The following is a 16,841-nucleotide window of genomic DNA, read 5'->3' on the forward strand; positions in this document are numbered from 1 at the left end:
CCATGGCCCCTTTGCCCCCTCAATCCCTCTCAGGACACCCAAATTGATCCCATGCCCCCAAGAGTGCCCCCTGCCACGTTAGGTCAGTTGCTTCTTTCTGGAAAGAACCATCTCCCCACTCATGTCCAGTCCAGCACTGGGCATTGACTAAATGTGCATGATTCATGATCACTAACTCTCCCCTTCCCCTCAAGAAAGGACAACCAGGGCCTGATGTAAAGGTTTATTGCTGAGTTTGTGTATCTAGCTGAAGGGAGTGCAAATTACGCCCTGGCCTTGTTAGACGGGTGTTCCTTGCCCTTGACTACAGCATGGGCCCCGGCCCATGGGCATCAGCAAGGACTAGGTACTTGACGAGGAAGTGGGAAGTAGGGGTAAGGGGACATGGGCCTTTGTCCCAGATAGTTCAGGCATGGCCTTTGTTTTTTCCCACCAGGGCCCTGAATGGGAAGGGTGAGAGAAGCTGCTGGCAGGGACAAGGGGGTCACATGGGTTTGCTTTTGACCCTACCTGAGGCAGACCCCTCTGGACATAATCTGGGCCTCCTTCCGGTCTCAAATCCTCTGCCTGGGGCTGATCGATGGGAGCCGGACTCTGCTCCCAGCCACCCCTCAGGACAGCTTGACCATTGGCCACAACTGATGTCAACAGTACCCTCCCTCGACAGAGTGGCTGGCCTAGAGTGCTGTGGGCTGGGGGGGAGTAGGACATGACTCTGGTCCTATGGGGGGAGGGCCTAGGGTATGGGAAGGTTCCAGCTCGAGTCTATTCCTGGTACCAGGAGCCCCCAGGCTTGCCCTGACTCACTAAGTCGTCTCCGTACAAGCTGTACAGGCCAGAGCTGGCTTGGACTTTGGACTCCTGAATCTGCTGGGCGGGGCAGTCACTGGCCACTGGGCAGATGGGCATCAGACCCTGTCACATGGAGGTGGTAAGGCTAGAACGGGCTGATGGTAAGCAGCAGGCCTGCTCAGAGGAGGGCTCCATGCCTGCCCCCTGCCCTTCATAAAGCTCTGGGAGGGAGGGCTGTTTGCTGAACCCAGACTGGCCAGGTGAGTCATGGGCCTCCTGGGGCAGAAGAGAGGCAGGAGATTGGTCAGTGGGGGTACTGCTGAGTCACCATGAGCTGTAGCTGCCCCAAGTCCTGCTTGCTCCTAGTTGGGGCTGGCTGTGGTAGGTCTGGGAGGCCAGTGCAGCCAGGCCGTGAAGGGCAGTGCTGGGGTGGCTGGGGGCATTGGACTCTTGGAGACCTGAGAATCCTGGGAGCCACGAGGGAGGGTTATAGGGCCTCAAGGCTAGCAGGGTTTAGGGTGTTGAGTGTGTGGCTGGTGGGGCCACAGGCTGGGGCCCAGGAGTCCTGGGGGACTGATAGGGTCATATGCATTGGGGCTACAAGGTGGCAAGGGCTGCAGGGTCTCAGGGACGCATGCACCTGTGAAGAGAAGAAGGAAGAGAGTCAGCATCGCTAAGCACCAACATAATTGGGTTCAGGCTGAGAGACAGATGGAGATGGGCGTGGAAGCAATGTCCCAGCTGAGTGAGGGACTGGGGCGGAGTCAAAAGAGAGCAAGTGGGTGGGGCTTGTGGGCCAGGGGCGGGGCCTGTGGCCAGGGGTGGAGCCTGAGGAGCCAGGGTGGGACCCGGAAGCAGAAGGGTCAGAAAGTCCGGGACCAGACGCCAGGCAGCAGAGTGGATCTGGAAAGCTGGGGAGGGGCCTGCAGATGGGATGGGGAGATGGGGATGGGGCCCGGGGGGGGCGGGGTGGGGACTGAGGTCAAGAGGCAAGACAGAGGAGCATCCCGGCCCACGGGGGAGACACCTCAGAAGAGTCCGCAGTCTTTGAGGTTCTCCTTGATGATGATGTCGGTGACAGCGTCGAAGACAAACTTGACGTTCTGCGTGTCGGTGGCGCACGTCATGTGGGAATAGATTTCCTTCACGTCGCGTCGCATGTTGAGCTCGAGGAATTGCACCTTGATGTAGTTGCCGGCGTCCTCATACGTGTTGGGCCCTGACAGGGGAGGGTGGGGGGGGGGGGGCTCTCAAGTCCCTGCCGCGAAGCCTCCTTCGGCGGCGGGAGGAACGCAGGCCGAGAGAGTGGCTTTGGAGCGCCGCCCGATGGCAGGCCGAGGGTCTCACCGTTGTAGTCCGGAAAGCAGATGCTAAGGTGCGCCTTTTTGATCTTCTCCGAGAAGACGTCCTTCTTGTTGAGGAAGAGCACGATGGACGTGGTGGCGAAGTAGCGGTGGTTGCAGATACTGTTGAACAGGTGCAGGCTCTCGTGCATGCGGTTCTGAGGAGGGCAGAGGCTGTCGGGCACCGAGGGACAGGGGTCGCCACCCCCCTCCACCTGGGTGCGACCAACTGGCCGACCCCAGCCTGCTCTCTGGGCTCCAGGTCCCCACTCAGACAGCTCCAAGACTGTCTCCTCCTCCCCCCACTCACCCAGCCTCCCTTCATCTCCTGATGAGGAGGCTGCCTCGTCTCCTCCTCCAGAGAGCTCTAGGAGGAACGTCCTCTCTCGGTTGCTCACTGAGCCTGCAGCGCTGTCTCCTGTCTCCCCTTTCCTCCTCCCTGCTCAATCGCTCAGGCCCAGCCGGACACTCACCACTTCGTCGTCCTCCACCAGCACCATGTCGTAGGCGCTCAGCGCCGCGATGAAGATGATGCAGGTCACCCCCTCGAAGCAGTGGATCCACTTTTTGCGCTCTGAGCGTTGCCCGCCCACATCGAACATCCTGCGGGGCCATGAGGACCGGAAACCCGTGCATCAAGTCCCCCCGAGACGCCCACAAGCATCCCCTGGCTTCCTAATGCTGGCTGGGAGGCACCCAGGTGGGCCTGGCATCCAGAGGGGCCGGACTTCTCTGCCGGCGGGGTGTTGGAGAAGGGGCAGGATCTCTAGAAGGGCTGGGACCTCTGCGACCAGACAGGCCTCAGGCAGTGAACTTGGGGGCAGGCCTCCCCACGCCAGAGGAGGAGTCAGGGCACAGTGCCCTACCGAAAGTTGAGGTCCTTGAAGGAGAACTGCGTCTCAATAATTCCCGTGGTCTTGACACGGGAGCGCAGCACATCCTGTTCCGTGGGCACGTAGCCTGGGGTTACCAGGCGCTCCAGGTCTGAGAGGTAGCTGTGGGAGACATGGGGTGTGGGTAGGGTTGGGTAGATGGGTGTGCCAGGGCCCCGCCTGCCCCCCACCCCTGCGCCTGGCCTGTGCTCTCACTAGCCAGCGGAGTCGTTGAGCTGGTACTCTGAGGCTCGCTCGAAACAGGCCTGGATACCGGAGTCCTTCCATAGCCGCTGGATGATGTCTGACATCTCCTTGGGCATCGTACCCTCCTCGATGGTGTCCGCCATGTGCATCAGCTTCCGGGCGTCATCCTGAGGGCAGGGAAGTGGTTGGTGGTGACCAGGGGCTGGGGCCCTGCCTCGCACCTCGAATCCCCAGATTCAGGCCCTGTTCAGCTTGTCTCTTGGCACACCTGGCGCGCAGAGTCTCCGTACTGGATGTTGAGTGTGGTCATGGCACGCACGATGGCCAGGATGGACTGTAGTGTGTTGCCATAAATGATGGCAATGAACTCGAGACACTCTTCCAGTGAGTACCCGTCCTGATGGATAATCCTGCAGCCATGGGAGCCGGGTCAGCGCCTCTTGGGTGGGTCAGGGGACAGACCGCCAGTGCACGCCCAACCCCAGGGCCTCAGGTAGGGCAGGGGCACCACCCACCCCCAGGGCCTCAGGTGGGGTAGGGGCGCTCACTTCATCTGCTTGACAATGGTACTCTTCCCAGATTCACCGGCACCTGGAATGGAAACCTGGCCTCAGAGATGCGCACACCGCACCATACCCTCTATCCCACCTGTTTCCGTACCACACTCCCAAAATAAGGTCCTGATGCCCCAGAAGCAAAATCTAAATGTCAGGAGTGACCGAAGGGGGCTGACGAGGCGAATGGACAACCTCAACTCTGTCCTGGAGCCTCCAACAACTTGGTATGCTGTCTTATCTTTCGGAGGCCAAAAATAAAGAAACCTGGAGCTCCACCTTGTGGACGATTCTGGTACTACAGGCATGGGATTATTTGAGCCAGGTCAACCCCTGCTTTTCCACCTGAGGTGGAAGGGAGTGTCCCCAAGAGGCTCAGAGGGAATTAGCACTTTTGCTGGGGGAGAGGACAGAGCTGACAGTCCTTCTGAGCCTGCTCTCATGTGGGTGTCGGGCACAGTTAATGGGATTTCTGGCTTAGCCTGTGTTCCCTGGGGTACTCTGGTTTGGTCTCTCTACGCACATTCACCTGTCTGGCTGAACCCTGGACAGCCTGGGTGAAGCCTGCAGTGCCTTCTCAAAACAGTTCCTTCCCTCGGTGGTAGTGGCAGGAGGAAGTACTGAATCAGTCCTATCTCCCCTCACTACCCATGGGACTGAGGACACGGCTTTATCTATTCCCCACTGGGCCTTAGTAGCCCTCTACACCTTTTAGCTGTCCTGCAGGTCTGCCAGCAATAAAGCTCTGGAAACTGAGGGCCACTGTGTGTGGACCTGGGAGGTCCTAGAAGCTACCTGCTCTCAGGAGGACTGTGACCTTTTCCTTCCCAAGGGAGCAGCCTTGTTGTGGTGCTCCCAACGAGGCTCCTGGTTTCTGGGCCCTGCCCCGCAGGCCCGTCAAGCCAAAGGCTGGGTTTGAGGGAACATAGCCAGGGCAAAAGTGGGCCTTGAACACACATCTCTAAAAAAAGTGTGACTGGCACACACATCTTGGGAGGGGAGGTTGCCTGAGGTTTGAGCCCTCTAGAGAAGGTTTCTGTGGGATACCTAGCCTTAGGGAGCCAAGAGTATCACCACCATCAGGCCTGGTCTTGCTTGGCCTGGGCTCCGCTCTTCTTGTTGCTAGGCTGTAGGCTCATTCTGTTTCCCAAATCACAGCTGCTTCACAGAAGGGCCACCTGCCTGCCCCCAGGTCCCTGACTGGCAGATGTGGCCCCTCCTCAGCCCACCCCCTTACCCAGAAGCAGCAGTTTCACGGTTCGAGCATCTTTCTCAGCATCTTCTTTCAGCTTCTTTTCCAGCTCCCTTGAGTGCTTCTCCTCAGCGCTGGCCCCAGCCCCCATGGTCCCAGCAGGAGGTGAAGGAGGAGGGCGGTGAGTTGGTTCTTCTGGATGGAGGGGGTCCCCAGAGCCAGGCTCAGGCCAGCCTCTGGCCTCCCCGGACACCCTTCTGACCCCAGAACTGGGAATCCAATGGCTGTCTATAGATCTGTGCAGGCCCTGGTGGGGCTGCTTAGTAGGATTTGGGAGTTGTTGGTATCCAGGAGCCAATCACAGACAAGGACAGGTGAATCCAGCTCAGCCCCCAGCCCTCCTAATCAGGCTGGCATGGCCCCAATCCCTCAACTGCTGACTCTGCACCCCCCTCTCTGCGGCTCCCCAAACCCTCTGGGAGAGACCCTGGAGGTAGTCTAGCCCCTGCTCCAAAGCAGGGGGACAAGTTCTGGGTGGCTCAGGCTCAGAAAGGGGAAGAGAGAGCCTCAGTTCTGGGGGTGGGGGTAATGGGGGTGGGCCTGGAAGCAGGGAGGAGAAGAAGCCTGCAAGGAGCACCTGCCCACTGCCTAGTATTGGGCTCAGCACTGCTCCTTGACGAGCTCACACCAGCCTGGCGGATGCGTACCACATCACTGCACCGATGAGGAAGTGGAGGCTCAGAGGATCACGTGGCAGGAGGTGGTTGAGAAGGGCCGGTGACTCCAGGCCAGGGTTCCATGCTCAACAGGGAGTCAAGAAGGAAAAGTGGACATTGCATTTGCCCTGTACCAAGGGCTGGATCCAACCTGGGCGAGGCCTCTACCTGCCTCCATGATTCCAATAGACTTGGGTGTGTGTGCCTGTGTCCTGTACTGGTGTCAAGCAAGGCAATGACATATGTGTGTCTGTGTATACTTGCGTGTAAACATGTGCCTGTGCTTTCATGAGAACAAGTGTATGTCTGTGCTCGCTTGTTTGTGTACGTGTGTGTGTGCATGGATGCTTTTGTGTACTTCTCATGTGCGTGTTTATATGTGTACCTTGCTATGCTTATGTGGGTTCATGTTGCATGTGTGTGAATGTATAAGTGCATGCACATGTGAAATGCATGTGTGTGGATTTGCCTGTGTGCACGTACATTTATGCACGTGTCTGCCTGTATGTGTGCACATTTGCACGTGTGTGTACACATAAACTTGAGGTCAGCAGTCTGACCTGTAGAGGTGGCCAGGCTCTTCCAGGGAATGTCTTGCAGGCCTGTTATCAAATGGGAACACTGAGTCCCAGAGCAGGTCTGGCATTCCCAGGGGAGGAGCGGATGAGCCCCACTCCTCTTCTGTCCCCTGTGGGTGCCCTGGGACCTGTTAGGGCTATCTCCAGGGCATGCCTGCCTCAGCTTAGGGGTTAGATGTCTGTGTGGGGTTCAGATGGGACAGGGTGTGCTACTAAGTGGAAGTGGTTCAGCTGAGCATGTAGTGTTGAGTTGCAGCCTCTGGAGTTTTGCCACCTCCATGAGAAGCCTCAGATCCTGGGCTCTCATCCCCCTCCTGGCTGGACTCCCCAGAAAACTTGCTGCCTTAGCACTCAACTCTCGCAGACACAAGGCTGCCAGGGCCCGATATTCTGAGCATTGAAGATTGTCCCTAGTGTTGGGCAAGCTGAACAGGCACATGTAAATCAATGAAGTTAGAACACTCCCTCACACCACACACAAGAATAAACTCAGTTGCTTAAACACATAAATGTAAGACAGGACACCATTAAACACCTAGAAGGGAATGTAGGCAAAACATTCTGACATAAATCGTACCAGTATTTTCTCAGGTCAGTCTCCCGAGGCAATAGAAATAAAAGCAAAAATGAACAAATGGGACCTAATCAAACTTAAAAGCTTTTGCGCCTCAAAGGAAACCATAAACAAAATGAAAAGACACCCTAAGGAATGGGAGAAAATATTTGCAAATGATGACTGACAAGGTCTTAATTTCCAAAATATGCAAAAAAGCTGATGCAACTCAACAACAACAAAAAGTAATCTAATCAAAACATGGGCAGAAGAACTAGACATTTCTCCAAAGAAGACATACAGATGGCCGACACGCATATGAAAAAATGCTCAACATTGTTAATTATTACAGAAATGCAAATTAAAACTACAATGAGGTACCACTTCACACTAGTCAGAATGGCCATCATTAAGAAGTCTATAAATAATGAATGCTGGACAGAGTGTGGAGAAAAGGGAACCCTCCTACACTGTTGGGGGGCATGTCAGTTGGTACAGCCACTATGGAGAACAGTACGGAGGTTCCTCAAAAAACTAAAAACAGAGTTGCCACATGATCCCGCAATCCCACTCCCAGGCATGTATCTGTAGAAAACTGTAATTCAAAAAGATACATGCACCCATATAGTCATAGCAGCACTATTCACAATGGCCAAGAAACAACCTAAACATCCATCAACAGATGAACGGATAAAGAAGATGTGGTACAAAAACACACTGGAATACTACTCAGCCACAAAAATAAATGAAATAATGCCATTTGCAGCAGCACAGATGGAACTAGAGATTATAACACTAAATGAAGCAAGTCAGAAAGAGAAAGGCAAATACTGTATGATACCACTTATATGTGGAATCTAAAATATGACACAAGTGAACTTTTACAAAACAGAAACAGACTCACAGACATAGAGAACAGACTGTGGTTGCTAAGGGGGAGTGGTGTGGGAGAGGGATGGAGTGGCAGTTTGGGATTAGCAGATGCAAACTATTATATATAGGATGCACAAACAGTAAGGTCCTACTGTATAGCACAGGGAACTAAATTCAATACTTTTTGATAAACCATAACAGCAAAGAATATTTTAAAAGGATGTATAAATAAATGTATAACTGAAGCACTTTGCTGCACAGCAGAAATTAACACATTGTAAATCAACTATACTTGAACTAAACAATTAACACACACACACACCACACACTGACCCTAAACATGTGGGAAGTAGACACTGGTTCTGTGAGCTGGGAGCTGGTGGCTTCAACAGCTGCCCTGGGTGAGGGGAGATCCGTTCAGGAGCAATAGATTATTTGTGCCACCTTCAACTTTTAGGTTCCATTTGTCTTCTACCCTGCCACCATGCTGCAAGTGGGCCCTGGGAATCTCTGTAGCCCTGTACACACTGCCCAGGGGCCCAGGTGTATAAAACCAACAAAAATCTGCTTTCTACATATTGGGTTTGCTTCAAGTGGGACTATTCCACTGCCTCCTCATCCCCACCTGGCTCCCCTTGCCTGCCAGGTATGGCCCTGAACCCTGCTGGATCCCTGAGCCTCCCTAGCTATTGACTTCCCCTGCCAACACTTGGGAGAATCCACCTGCCAATGGAGGAGATACGGGTTCAGTCCCTGGCTCAGGAAGATTCCCTGGAGAAGGAAATGGCAATCCATTCCAGTATTCTTGCCTGAAAAATCCCATAGACAGAGGAGCCTGGCGGGCTACAGGCCATAGGGTTGCAAAGAGAGTCACACATGACTGAACACGCATGCACACCAAGGCTTGACTCATTAACTTTTGGCCCAGGGCCCCCAGCCCCACTTCCTCTCCAGCGGCTCCCCACTTATCCTGGTCTTCCCTGCCTCTGGACACTTGCTTGTGCTGGGCCCTCTGCTGAGAGCTGGCAGGAAGGAGACAGGAAGAATGGGAATTTTGCTGATTCTCGGGCCAGGGGCAGCTGTATTGTGAAGGCTGTGGCTTTGTCTTGCCAATTCTGAGTCCTGAGTTCCTGGCAAGACACAAAGCCAGGTGAGAAAGCAGCGTGAGCAAACGATCAAACGGCTGAATGAATGAATGAAAGCTGATCTTGCAAAGGAGACCGTGGGGAACTGGTGGTCAAGCCACATTAGTGGGGGCAGGAGGACAGAATCTGGGTGTGGGCTGAACTCCCACCCTCCCTCCTGTGCCAAGGAGAACGCCAAAGTCCAGTCCCAGAGCCAGTGTTTATTAGCAAGATGGAACCCAAGGGCAGGTGCGGCCGGGCAGCAGAGGGCTGCCAGGAGCCCCCACCCACCTACCCAACTGCCCCCCAGAGCTATTTACACCCATCATCTGAAGTGGTGGGCAGAAGGGAGCCCTGGGGAGCCCCTGCAGGCCCCAGGCCTCCGCCATGGCCCTCTCCCCCCTCAGTGCTACCTGAGCCTGGCCCCTCTGCTGTTCTCCCAGCCCCCGAGTCACAGTGGCACAGAAAAAGCGAAGAGGAGGTAGAGAGGCCAGGCAGGGTGGGAAGGAGGGGCCGGAGGGGCCGGAGGGGCTGCCCCACCCAGGCAGGGCTCCTCTTCTCCTATCCCCAATAAATAGAGAATAAATACCCAGGAAAGGGCTGGCCTTGACTGAGTGCCCCTCTCCCAGGCAGGCGCTGGCATCCTGTGCCGCCCCCTTCTTCCCTTCTCTGAGTGCATCTGAGCCCCCGCCCCCCACCCCCAGTCTCCAAAGCAGTCCTCGCCTCCACGTGCACGCCAACAGCACAGGCTGACGGAACACACTGGCAAAGGTGTGTGTACAGTCCGTGCCCCATCCAGGTAGAGCTTGCTGTCTCCCTGTGTCCTGTCGATCCCGCCGGTGGCTGTCGAGCAGGTAGACTCCCAGGTGAGCCTGGGGACTGTGTGGTCCTGGCCTGACCCGGCCAACTGGCTGGGCCTGGTTAGGTGGGCTCTGTTTTCTGCTGTCTCTGACCAGCTTGGGTCTAAGTTCTGGACGATGCTGCCGTTGAGGCAGGTTATTTACAACCCACCAATAAATACTGTCTTTGCAGGGGCAGGGTGTATATAGAATATAGATATTTTATATATATATATATATATATCTTTTATATTAAAAGGAACAAGGGCTAGAGGCTGGCCCATTGCAGGGCTCAGACAGCAGGCCTCATGTGTCCGGCGGGTGGTGGCGGCGGTTCCGGGGTTTTTTCTGGTCCTGGGGTTTAGGAGGCCTGGGTGCCCCTGGGGCCTCCCTGGGACTCGGGGGCACGTGGCGCCAGTAGCCCTGGCAGTACTGGTGGATGAGGCCCACTTCTGGCTGGGCCAGCAGCTGGGCCAGCTCTTGGTAAGGGGGCGTGGGGGGGCCGGCGCCCGGGGGCGGTGGAATGCTCGCAGCTGGCGGTGGGAAGAGGGCTGCATGGACGGCGTCCCGGCCCAGGACGTGCAGCTGCACCCGTGTGATGACGTGCTTAAAGTTGTTCTCAGTGGCTGTACAGGAGTAGAGGCCGCGATCGCCAGGCTGCAGGGCGCGGAGCAGTAAGCCCTGTTCGGTGCGGAGGAAGCGGTCGTCCGCGCGGATCTGTGGGGGCAGGGGGTGGGACTCAGGGGCTGCAGGGCACCTTTGTGGCCACCCCATGGAGGGACACCCATCTGGAATTTCCGTGGAGCAAGAAAAACCCACAGGAAGTGTCTATATGACATCCTCCATTTCCGGAGGAATGACCATAAGGGGAGTCTGTACAATCAGAGAATTCTGGAGTACACATACAATTTCTGTTTAATGAGAATAAACAGATGTTGGGGCACCCTCCTAGAATTTCCGTTTAAGAAAGGATTGCCTAGAAGCTATTTCCATAATAGGAGGGCTACCCGATAGAATTTCCAGATGCTGGAACCCACCCACGTGAGGTACACTGCCAATCAAGCACACATATGGAACTCTCACATAAAAAGGCATGCCTACAAATAGTTTCCATGTAATATGGAAGCCCCACAGAGTTTCCATATAACTGGATTCACCCAAGTGATTTCCACACTGGGAAGGGTGCTTGGAAGGACTTTCTTAGAGTGAGGGCTGCCCCACTCCTGGTTCCTATACCACGCTTCACCCACGTGGAATTCCTACTGTATGAGGGACGCTACCATCCATGGCAGGGACCGCGGGGCACAGGAAGTCACCTCGCGGCGCCGGTCACTGGGATCTCGCTGGAACAGCCACTTCACGGTAGCCTGGGGCGAGCGGGGCTGGCACTCGAGGAAGGCTGCGCTCCCTGCCACGCCGTACTGCACGGACTCCACGGCGTTCTTATTGGCTGCAGAGCAACAGGGTGCCACGTGGAGCAGCTCCGCCTCTGGGCAGACTGTGGGCTGGCGGGGGGCACGTGCAGCCACACACCCCCACATACACACAGGCAGGGCTGTGCCCTCAGGCCTCCACTCCTGGAGGGGGTGGCCAGGGACGTCCCTTCTCCAACCCCTCACCTCCACGGACCGTGGGAGGATCTGTGCAGTGGGGGCCCCGTGAGCGGCTCTGCGGGCCGCACGGCTCCGTGCTGAGGAGCGCCCAGCGGTAATAAGTCACAGCACACTCACCGTTGGAATTGAACCCACGGCACTGCCTGATGGGGTTCCCGTGCCGGACGTCCTGCCGGCGGCTCCGCCTGGATGAAGATAGCTCCTAAAGAAGTATTCTCAAGAAAGCTTGTTCTCCCCAACTCCCCACCACCAGGTCTCTAGAACCCCAAAACTCCAGGCTAGAATCCCTCACCCACAGAGACCTGCAGGGCAATATCACATCCACCTCTAGACCCCCAGGACAAAGCCTCGGGTCTGGTGATCAGAATTCCCAAGGTCTCAGGGCCCGCACCTCTTAGAGGACGCTGTGTAGCGGGAACAGGCTTGGCCATCCCAGGCACAGTAGGGGTCCCGGGCGAGGCAGCAGTCAGCACAGGCGGCCCCATATGCCTGGCAGCGGTGCAGGCTCAGATGTGTGACGCCCACAGCTGAGGCCACGTACAGTTGTTGCTGTGGGCAGGGGTAGGGGCTGGTCAGTTCCCCCCTGGCAGCCAGCTTTCCTTAGGAGCCAGTTGAGCTGGGCTCCTCCCCTTCCTGTTTGGTGCCTCGGTATCCCCCATCTCTCTTTACCACGCGCTTGACCCCAAGGGGAGGCGGGTTCCACTCCCACTCCCAGCCCACCTCACCTAAACTCACCCTCTTGGAAGAGATGGTCATGGTCTTAACAGGTGCTGGGTCCTAGAAGAAAACAGGCATTAGCGTGCGACCCTGGGGACCCCTCTTCCTGTCCTGACCTGGAGGTCTGAGGTCAGGAGGTGGTACCAAGGAGGGCTGTGGTGAGCAGGACAGGCCCGGGTGGTGTCACACCCACCTTGAAGACCTCCACCTCCTCCAGCATGAGCTCCTCCATCTCCTGGTCGTCCTTAGGCAGCACGATGACCTTCTGCACTGTCCCGCGGTCTGGAACGGGCCGGGCAGGGCCTCAGCGGGGCTGAGGGTGCTGGGAAAGGGGCACCAGCCTCAGCCCCTTCCCCACCAGGGCCCAAACCCCCCAAGGGCAGTGGAGTGGGCGTGCTCTGTGCCAAGGTGGAAGAGCAGCCCCCAGATGAGGGGAAGAGGGCTAAGGGGGCTGGCCCTGCATAAGGAGGGAGCCACAGCTAGACTCTGCCCCTCTGACCCCAGACCCTTGTTCGGGAAGCTGAGAACAGCATGCTGAACGTGTTCCCTTGGGTTGAAGACTACTGGGACAGTGGTGAATGTGGTCTGCATGTGCACACAACAGCATGTGTGTACTTGGACCCGGGTGTCTTAGAAGTGCCTGCCTCTGTCTTCCCTCTTCCTGCCCAAACATGGGTCCCCAGGCATCCTGGGTCCCCATCCTCCCGGCCACCAGAGATTGGGATGGGAATGGGGTTTCCCCACCCCCGTTCTCAGTTATCCTGGTAACAGAAGGCCCCACAGGATGAAGGTGGCAGGGCTGACACGGACAACCTTGTAGCAACCCCCTGGGAGGTTAAGGCCCAGCCCTGCGGGTCAGCCCTCCACCCAGCGGGCCCAGCGTGGGAGGGGCCGGGAGCAGCAGTGGGTACCTGTGCCCAGGAAAAGCACCTCATAACGCCCGTCGGCTGCGTCCACCTGGTCCACGGCCACAGTGGTGAGACGGTAGGGGGCGCCCGTGCGGACCACCAGGGGCCGCCGCTGCAGCGGGTAGACGGCCTGGTACATGAGCGGGTGGCTGCGCATGAAGTTGATGACTTCATCAGGGTAGTCCTTGGTGGACTTCATGGACGGCGTGAAGGTTCCGCCAGGGCACTGCAGGCAGGTGATGAGCGTCAGGCCCAGCCCGCCCCGGGCCCGCAGGGGCCCATTCGCTCCAGAAGAGGTCTCCCCTCTGTCCGTGCCCACCTGCTGGCTCCGCTTCTCAGAGCTGCCCCCCATCTGGGCTTCTGCCCTCCACCCAACCTCTCTGCAGGTCCTGCTCCAGCTGAGGTCTCCAGGTCTCACCCAGCCAGATCCCACAGCCCTCTCCCCAGCTCACGTGCCATGACCTTGTGGCAGCCATCTGGCAGAGCTGAGCATGGCCTTTCCAGGTCCTCATCCCCACCCACTTGTCTGACTGCTCTTCCAGACCCCCCCGCTCCTCCCCCCGCTCCACCCCCTGCTCAGCGGGAGCTCCTGCCCCAGCCTAGCCATGTGATCGGATCATGATGTGTTCCTGCTTCCACTCCTGTGGTGGCCCCGTCACACCAAGATCAGGTGGGTCGCCTCCCTGCAGGGGCTCCTGCCCACCCCCCCCCCACCTCCAGCCTGCCTTGAAGACTTCCCCCACAACTTCCAGCTCCCAAACAACCCCCCCTGCCCCCAGAGGGTGCAGCCTGCCACACCCAGCCACCATTTCTGTTTCAGGATCCTAGCTGGCTTCTTTCACAGCCTGACACTGTTTGTAAATGGTGGAGTTTTCTTTTTAACTTCAACTTTATAGCGGGTGAATGGGGAGTTTATACATGTGTGTGGTCCGCCCTCCCCTCCCCGCCCGCCACTTGGCTATGAGTGTCACAGTGGTGGGGCCCACGTCTGCAAAGGGCCTGACCCAGCATAGGTCATAGAAAGAGAGGAAATGGAAAGGCGGGCTGAGTGGGGTCCTCACCGTGCCGGGCCGTGGGTAGGGCATCTTCCCTGAGAAGGGCATCCACTGGTAGTTGGGGCCCTCCTTGTGGGCAAAGGGCCCGTTGAAGACCATGCGGATGTCAGCCATGGAGTAGACACACACGGCAGAGCCTCGGAACACAGAGCTGCGGGCAGGGCAGGCTGCTGCTGTGGGTGGGGCAGACCCTGGGCCCAGGGCCCCTCCCCGGCCTGCCTTCGCCCACAGCTCCCCACCAGGATGGGGTCCTCCACAAATCACAGCCCCTCAAACTGCCACCCCCCGCCACTGCTGGCCCTGGCCCCAGCCTCACCCCGAGGAGGTGAAGACAGCGTAGATGACTGGGTTCCTCACATCCTGGGTCTGCTGGACAAACACATCCTCTGGGGACAGAGAGAGGGGGCTGGGAGCATACCCCGGCCAGAAGCCCTAGGGCCCTGCCCACTCCGGGGAGGGGGACCACCAAGTTTTCCTGACCACCCATCTGGCCGCCCTCCCCTGCAGTGGCCACTGGGTGCTCACGGAGCTCGTCGAAGTGGGTCTCGATGCCATCCTCGCCTGGCACGGAGCAGACCAGCCTTGCCTTCAGGAACGTGCTCCACTTGTTTACCAGGCAGCAGTGGCCGCCGTCATCATTCTGGGTGGGCAGGTGCTGGGTCAGATCAGCTCGCTCAGCCCCAAGACCCCGCCAAAGCCGGGCTGATAAGAGCCAGGACTGGGCCTGGGGAGGGGGCGGCAAAGGGGCCTCGTACCAGGCAGATCCGCCCGATGCGGGCATACACGGCAGGGCTCTGCGGCGCCTCTGTGGACCGCTCGCGGAAGAAGAAGTAGAGCTTGTCGTCGTTGCGCTCGGCGCTGTCGGGGATGAGCTCGGCGTGGATGAATGAAGGGTCTGCAGGCAGGCAGGGGTCAGCAGGCCGGGACCTCCTCAGACAAGGCTTTTTGCCCAGGTCAAGTGCAGGAACACCCCTGAACCCGGGATAAGAAGCCACCCCTGCCCTAGCCAGTCAAGGGCTCCCAAATTTTCCATGAGTGTTGCCTTATGGTGTCTGTGCTGCACCCCCAACATGCTGCCCACCGGAGCGGTCGCGGGCTGTTCTCACCATTGAGCCACCGAGAGTTGTACTGATCCGTGCGCATGGCCGTCTGCTTGCCAAGGGTGCGGAAGATGGCTGCGTCGGTGCCCATGAAGTCGATGTACACGCCTGCATAGAGCTCCTCGTCTGCAAGTGGGCCAGTGAGTCAGGGGGACGCCCTTGGCCGAGGCCAGTGCCCAGCTCAGGTGACCTCCGGGGCAGGGGCCCGTCTGCCCCTTCAGGTTCTCCCAGGTAGCCGTACCACCAGTGGGGCGCTGGGGACTGTTTTCACAGCTGGTTCTGGGAGGACTGGGATTGGTAGCAGTTGGCTCTGATAAGCAGCCAGAGCCAGTGTCTGTGGTGTGACTGCTCCCACCAGGGCTGATTTCAAGCTGAGTCACGGAGCAGAGTGGGGAAGAGCTGCTCTAACTAGTGGATAGAGTTTCTCACGGATATTCACAGAAGATGTAAATAATCTCAAGAGTATAGATAATAATAAAATGTAGTAAAATAATTAGGAAGTAATGAATTTGGAGTATCTTTACCTTTGTTTTTACAGTAATTTAATTGTAAGCTTACATAATTGACTTTTTAATACTACCTGTGTTTAATAGCTGGCCCACAAAATACCTGAACATTTAACAGAAAACCTGACAAGTGCGCTGGCTCCAGCACACCACTCCAAGGTGCTCCTCTAAGGTTCTCCCAGCAGGCCTTGTCTTCCCCCATCAGACTCCCTGGTCTGGATCCTGCCATCCAGCTAGGGGACCTTCTTAGCAAGATGGGGCAAGATAAAGCCCACCCACTGCCTTTCCCAGGCTTGGAGGTGGCACATTGCCCAGCAGCTGCTGAGAGGCAGACTCGCTGGGCAGCCGGAAAACAGGCCGAGTGCGGGGACCTGGGTCAGCACGGGGCTTCCCCGACCTGGGGGTAGGGGGCCGCAGCTGCTCCTGAGGCCCCAGGCAGGACTCCTTCTCCGAGAACATTCTCCCAACTGCCCCAGACACCTGGCCAGACCAGAAACCAACTCTCCCCGTCGGTCTATGGGCCAGCACCCTCCACTGATGCTGCCCTGTGGGCCTCTCCTGGTCTCCCAGACGATCTAAGGCACACTCCGGGACCAGCCCTCATAGCAGATCCCACTTGTCTTTTCCAAGGAAGCCTGCAGTCCAGAGGGCTCTGACCTTCGCATGGACCCCAGCGTGGATTTCAGGGTAGAATCTGGCCCCCCGAGCCTGTCCCCGCCCCCCCATCCAAGGGGCTGGATGGAGGCTCATGCCACCTCGTCTCTGCCCATCAGCTACTGGGGTCTGGTCTGTACCTTCCCCTTGCCAAGTGAGGCCACACTGCAGGGGGCGGGTTTCAGAAAGGGCAATTTCACAGTCTCTTCCCTGAGATAAGTGTTGGGGCCATGCTCCCTGCTCCAGAGGCAGAGGTCACGCTTTTAGGCCACAGAACTGGGGCGGGGTGAGGGCACTCACTGATGAGGGCTGAGGCTGTGTCCAGCTTGGGGTCGTAGGGACACTTGCCCTTCCCTGACTCGAGCTTCTCAGGCTCCAGGTAGAAGATGTAATCCTGTAGGGCAGAGAGGGGCGCAGCATCGTCCAGGCTGTCCCACAGCCAGGGAAGGTGAGGGTCACCAGGCTCCCAGGGTGACAGTGAGCCCCCAGGGGAACCCTGAAGCCACCCTGCTTCCCTCCCCAGATCTCACTGGGTTTTAACTCCATCTGGCCAGGTCTCCCAGGGCATGGCCGTGCTGTGAGTTCCCAGGGAGATGCTTCCTGGTCCAGGTCTCAGATAAGACCTGGGAATCACAGGTCTCAGAG

At 57.6% G+C, this 16,841-nt stretch overlaps 2 protein-coding genes and 1 long non-coding RNA gene across 8 annotated transcripts in view; 1 reads left to right on the plus strand and 2 right to left on the minus strand.

The window, feature by feature from the left end:
- Positions 1–209: 209 nt before the first annotated feature.
- Positions 210–6,983, minus strand: GNAT1 (G protein subunit alpha transducin 1). Of its 2 annotated transcripts, XM_043886439.1 has the most exons (10): positions 5,668–6,983; positions 5,006–5,155; positions 3,763–3,805; positions 3,483–3,624; positions 3,224–3,381; positions 3,002–3,130; positions 2,609–2,738; positions 2,140–2,293; positions 1,820–2,011; positions 210–1,432 (listed from the first exon to the last, which is right to left on the minus strand). In XM_043886439.1, exons 2-9 carry the CDS (start codon positions 5,109–5,111, stop codon positions 1,821–1,823), a joined length of 1,053 nt encoding a protein of 350 aa, XP_043742374.1. In that variant the 5' UTR covers positions 5,112–5,155; positions 5,668–6,983; the 3' UTR covers positions 210–1,432; position 1,820. The 2 variants fall into 2 exon arrangements, with proteins under 2 accessions (XP_043742374.1, XP_043742373.1); XM_043886438.1 differs by having other exon boundaries at positions 5,006–6,983.
- On the plus strand, positions 927–4,057 carry LOC122682997. Of its 2 annotated transcripts, none has more exons than XR_006337591.1 (5): positions 927–1,052; positions 2,196–2,269; positions 2,591–2,835; positions 3,449–3,598; positions 3,794–4,057. It is a non-coding gene; the product is annotated as an uncharacterized LOC122682997 (long non-coding RNA). The 2 variants fall into 2 exon arrangements; XR_006337590.1 differs by having other exon boundaries at positions 2,630–2,835.
- A 2,022-nt stretch (positions 6,984–9,005) lies between the features above and the next one.
- SEMA3F (semaphorin 3F) overlaps positions 9,006–16,841 on the minus strand; it is a 47,015-nt gene continuing 39,179 nt past the window's right edge. For all 4 annotated transcript variants that reach the window (XM_043886284.1, XM_043886287.1, XM_043886283.1 and 1 more), the window contains 13 exons: positions 16,497–16,590; positions 15,043–15,162; positions 14,692–14,831; positions 14,462–14,576; positions 14,253–14,322; positions 13,943–14,087; positions 12,885–13,107; positions 12,167–12,255; positions 11,992–12,033; positions 11,648–11,805; positions 11,374–11,441; positions 10,960–11,093; positions 9,006–10,360 (listed from right to left, as the gene is read on the minus strand). In XM_043886284.1, coding sequence (XP_043742219.1) covers positions 9,950–10,360; positions 10,960–11,093; positions 11,374–11,441; positions 11,648–11,805; positions 11,992–12,033; positions 12,167–12,255; positions 12,885–13,107; positions 13,943–14,087; positions 14,253–14,322; positions 14,462–14,576; positions 14,692–14,831; positions 15,043–15,162; positions 16,497–16,590 — 1,809 coding nt within the window. In that variant the 3' untranslated portion in view covers positions 9,006–9,949. The remainder of the gene's footprint in view (positions 10,361–10,959; positions 11,094–11,373; positions 11,442–11,647; positions 11,806–11,991; positions 12,034–12,166; positions 12,256–12,884; positions 13,108–13,942; positions 14,088–14,252; positions 14,323–14,461; positions 14,577–14,691; positions 14,832–15,042; positions 15,163–16,496; positions 16,591–16,841) is intronic.

The sequence above is a fragment of the Cervus elaphus genome, chromosome 24 (assembly GCF_910594005.1).
Source record: "Cervus elaphus chromosome 24, mCerEla1.1, whole genome shotgun sequence".
Lineage (NCBI taxonomy): Eukaryota > Metazoa > Chordata > Mammalia > Artiodactyla > Cervidae > Cervus > Cervus elaphus.

Bases quoted from the DNA above. Each gene is read 5' to 3' on its own strand.
- GNAT1 (XM_043886439.1), bottom strand. From the start codon at position 5,111: ATGGGGGCTGGGGCCAGCGCTGAGGAGAAGCACTCAAGGGAGCTGGAA. The intron at 3,806-5,005 runs GTAAGGGGGTGG...TTTCCATTCCAG, and splicing joins CGTGAAACTGCTGCTTCTGG to GTGCCGGTGAATCTGGGAAG. The intron at 2,012-2,139 runs GTGAGACCCTCG...CTCCCCTGTCAG, and splicing joins CTGCTTTCCGGACTACAACG to GGCCCAACACGTATGAGGAC.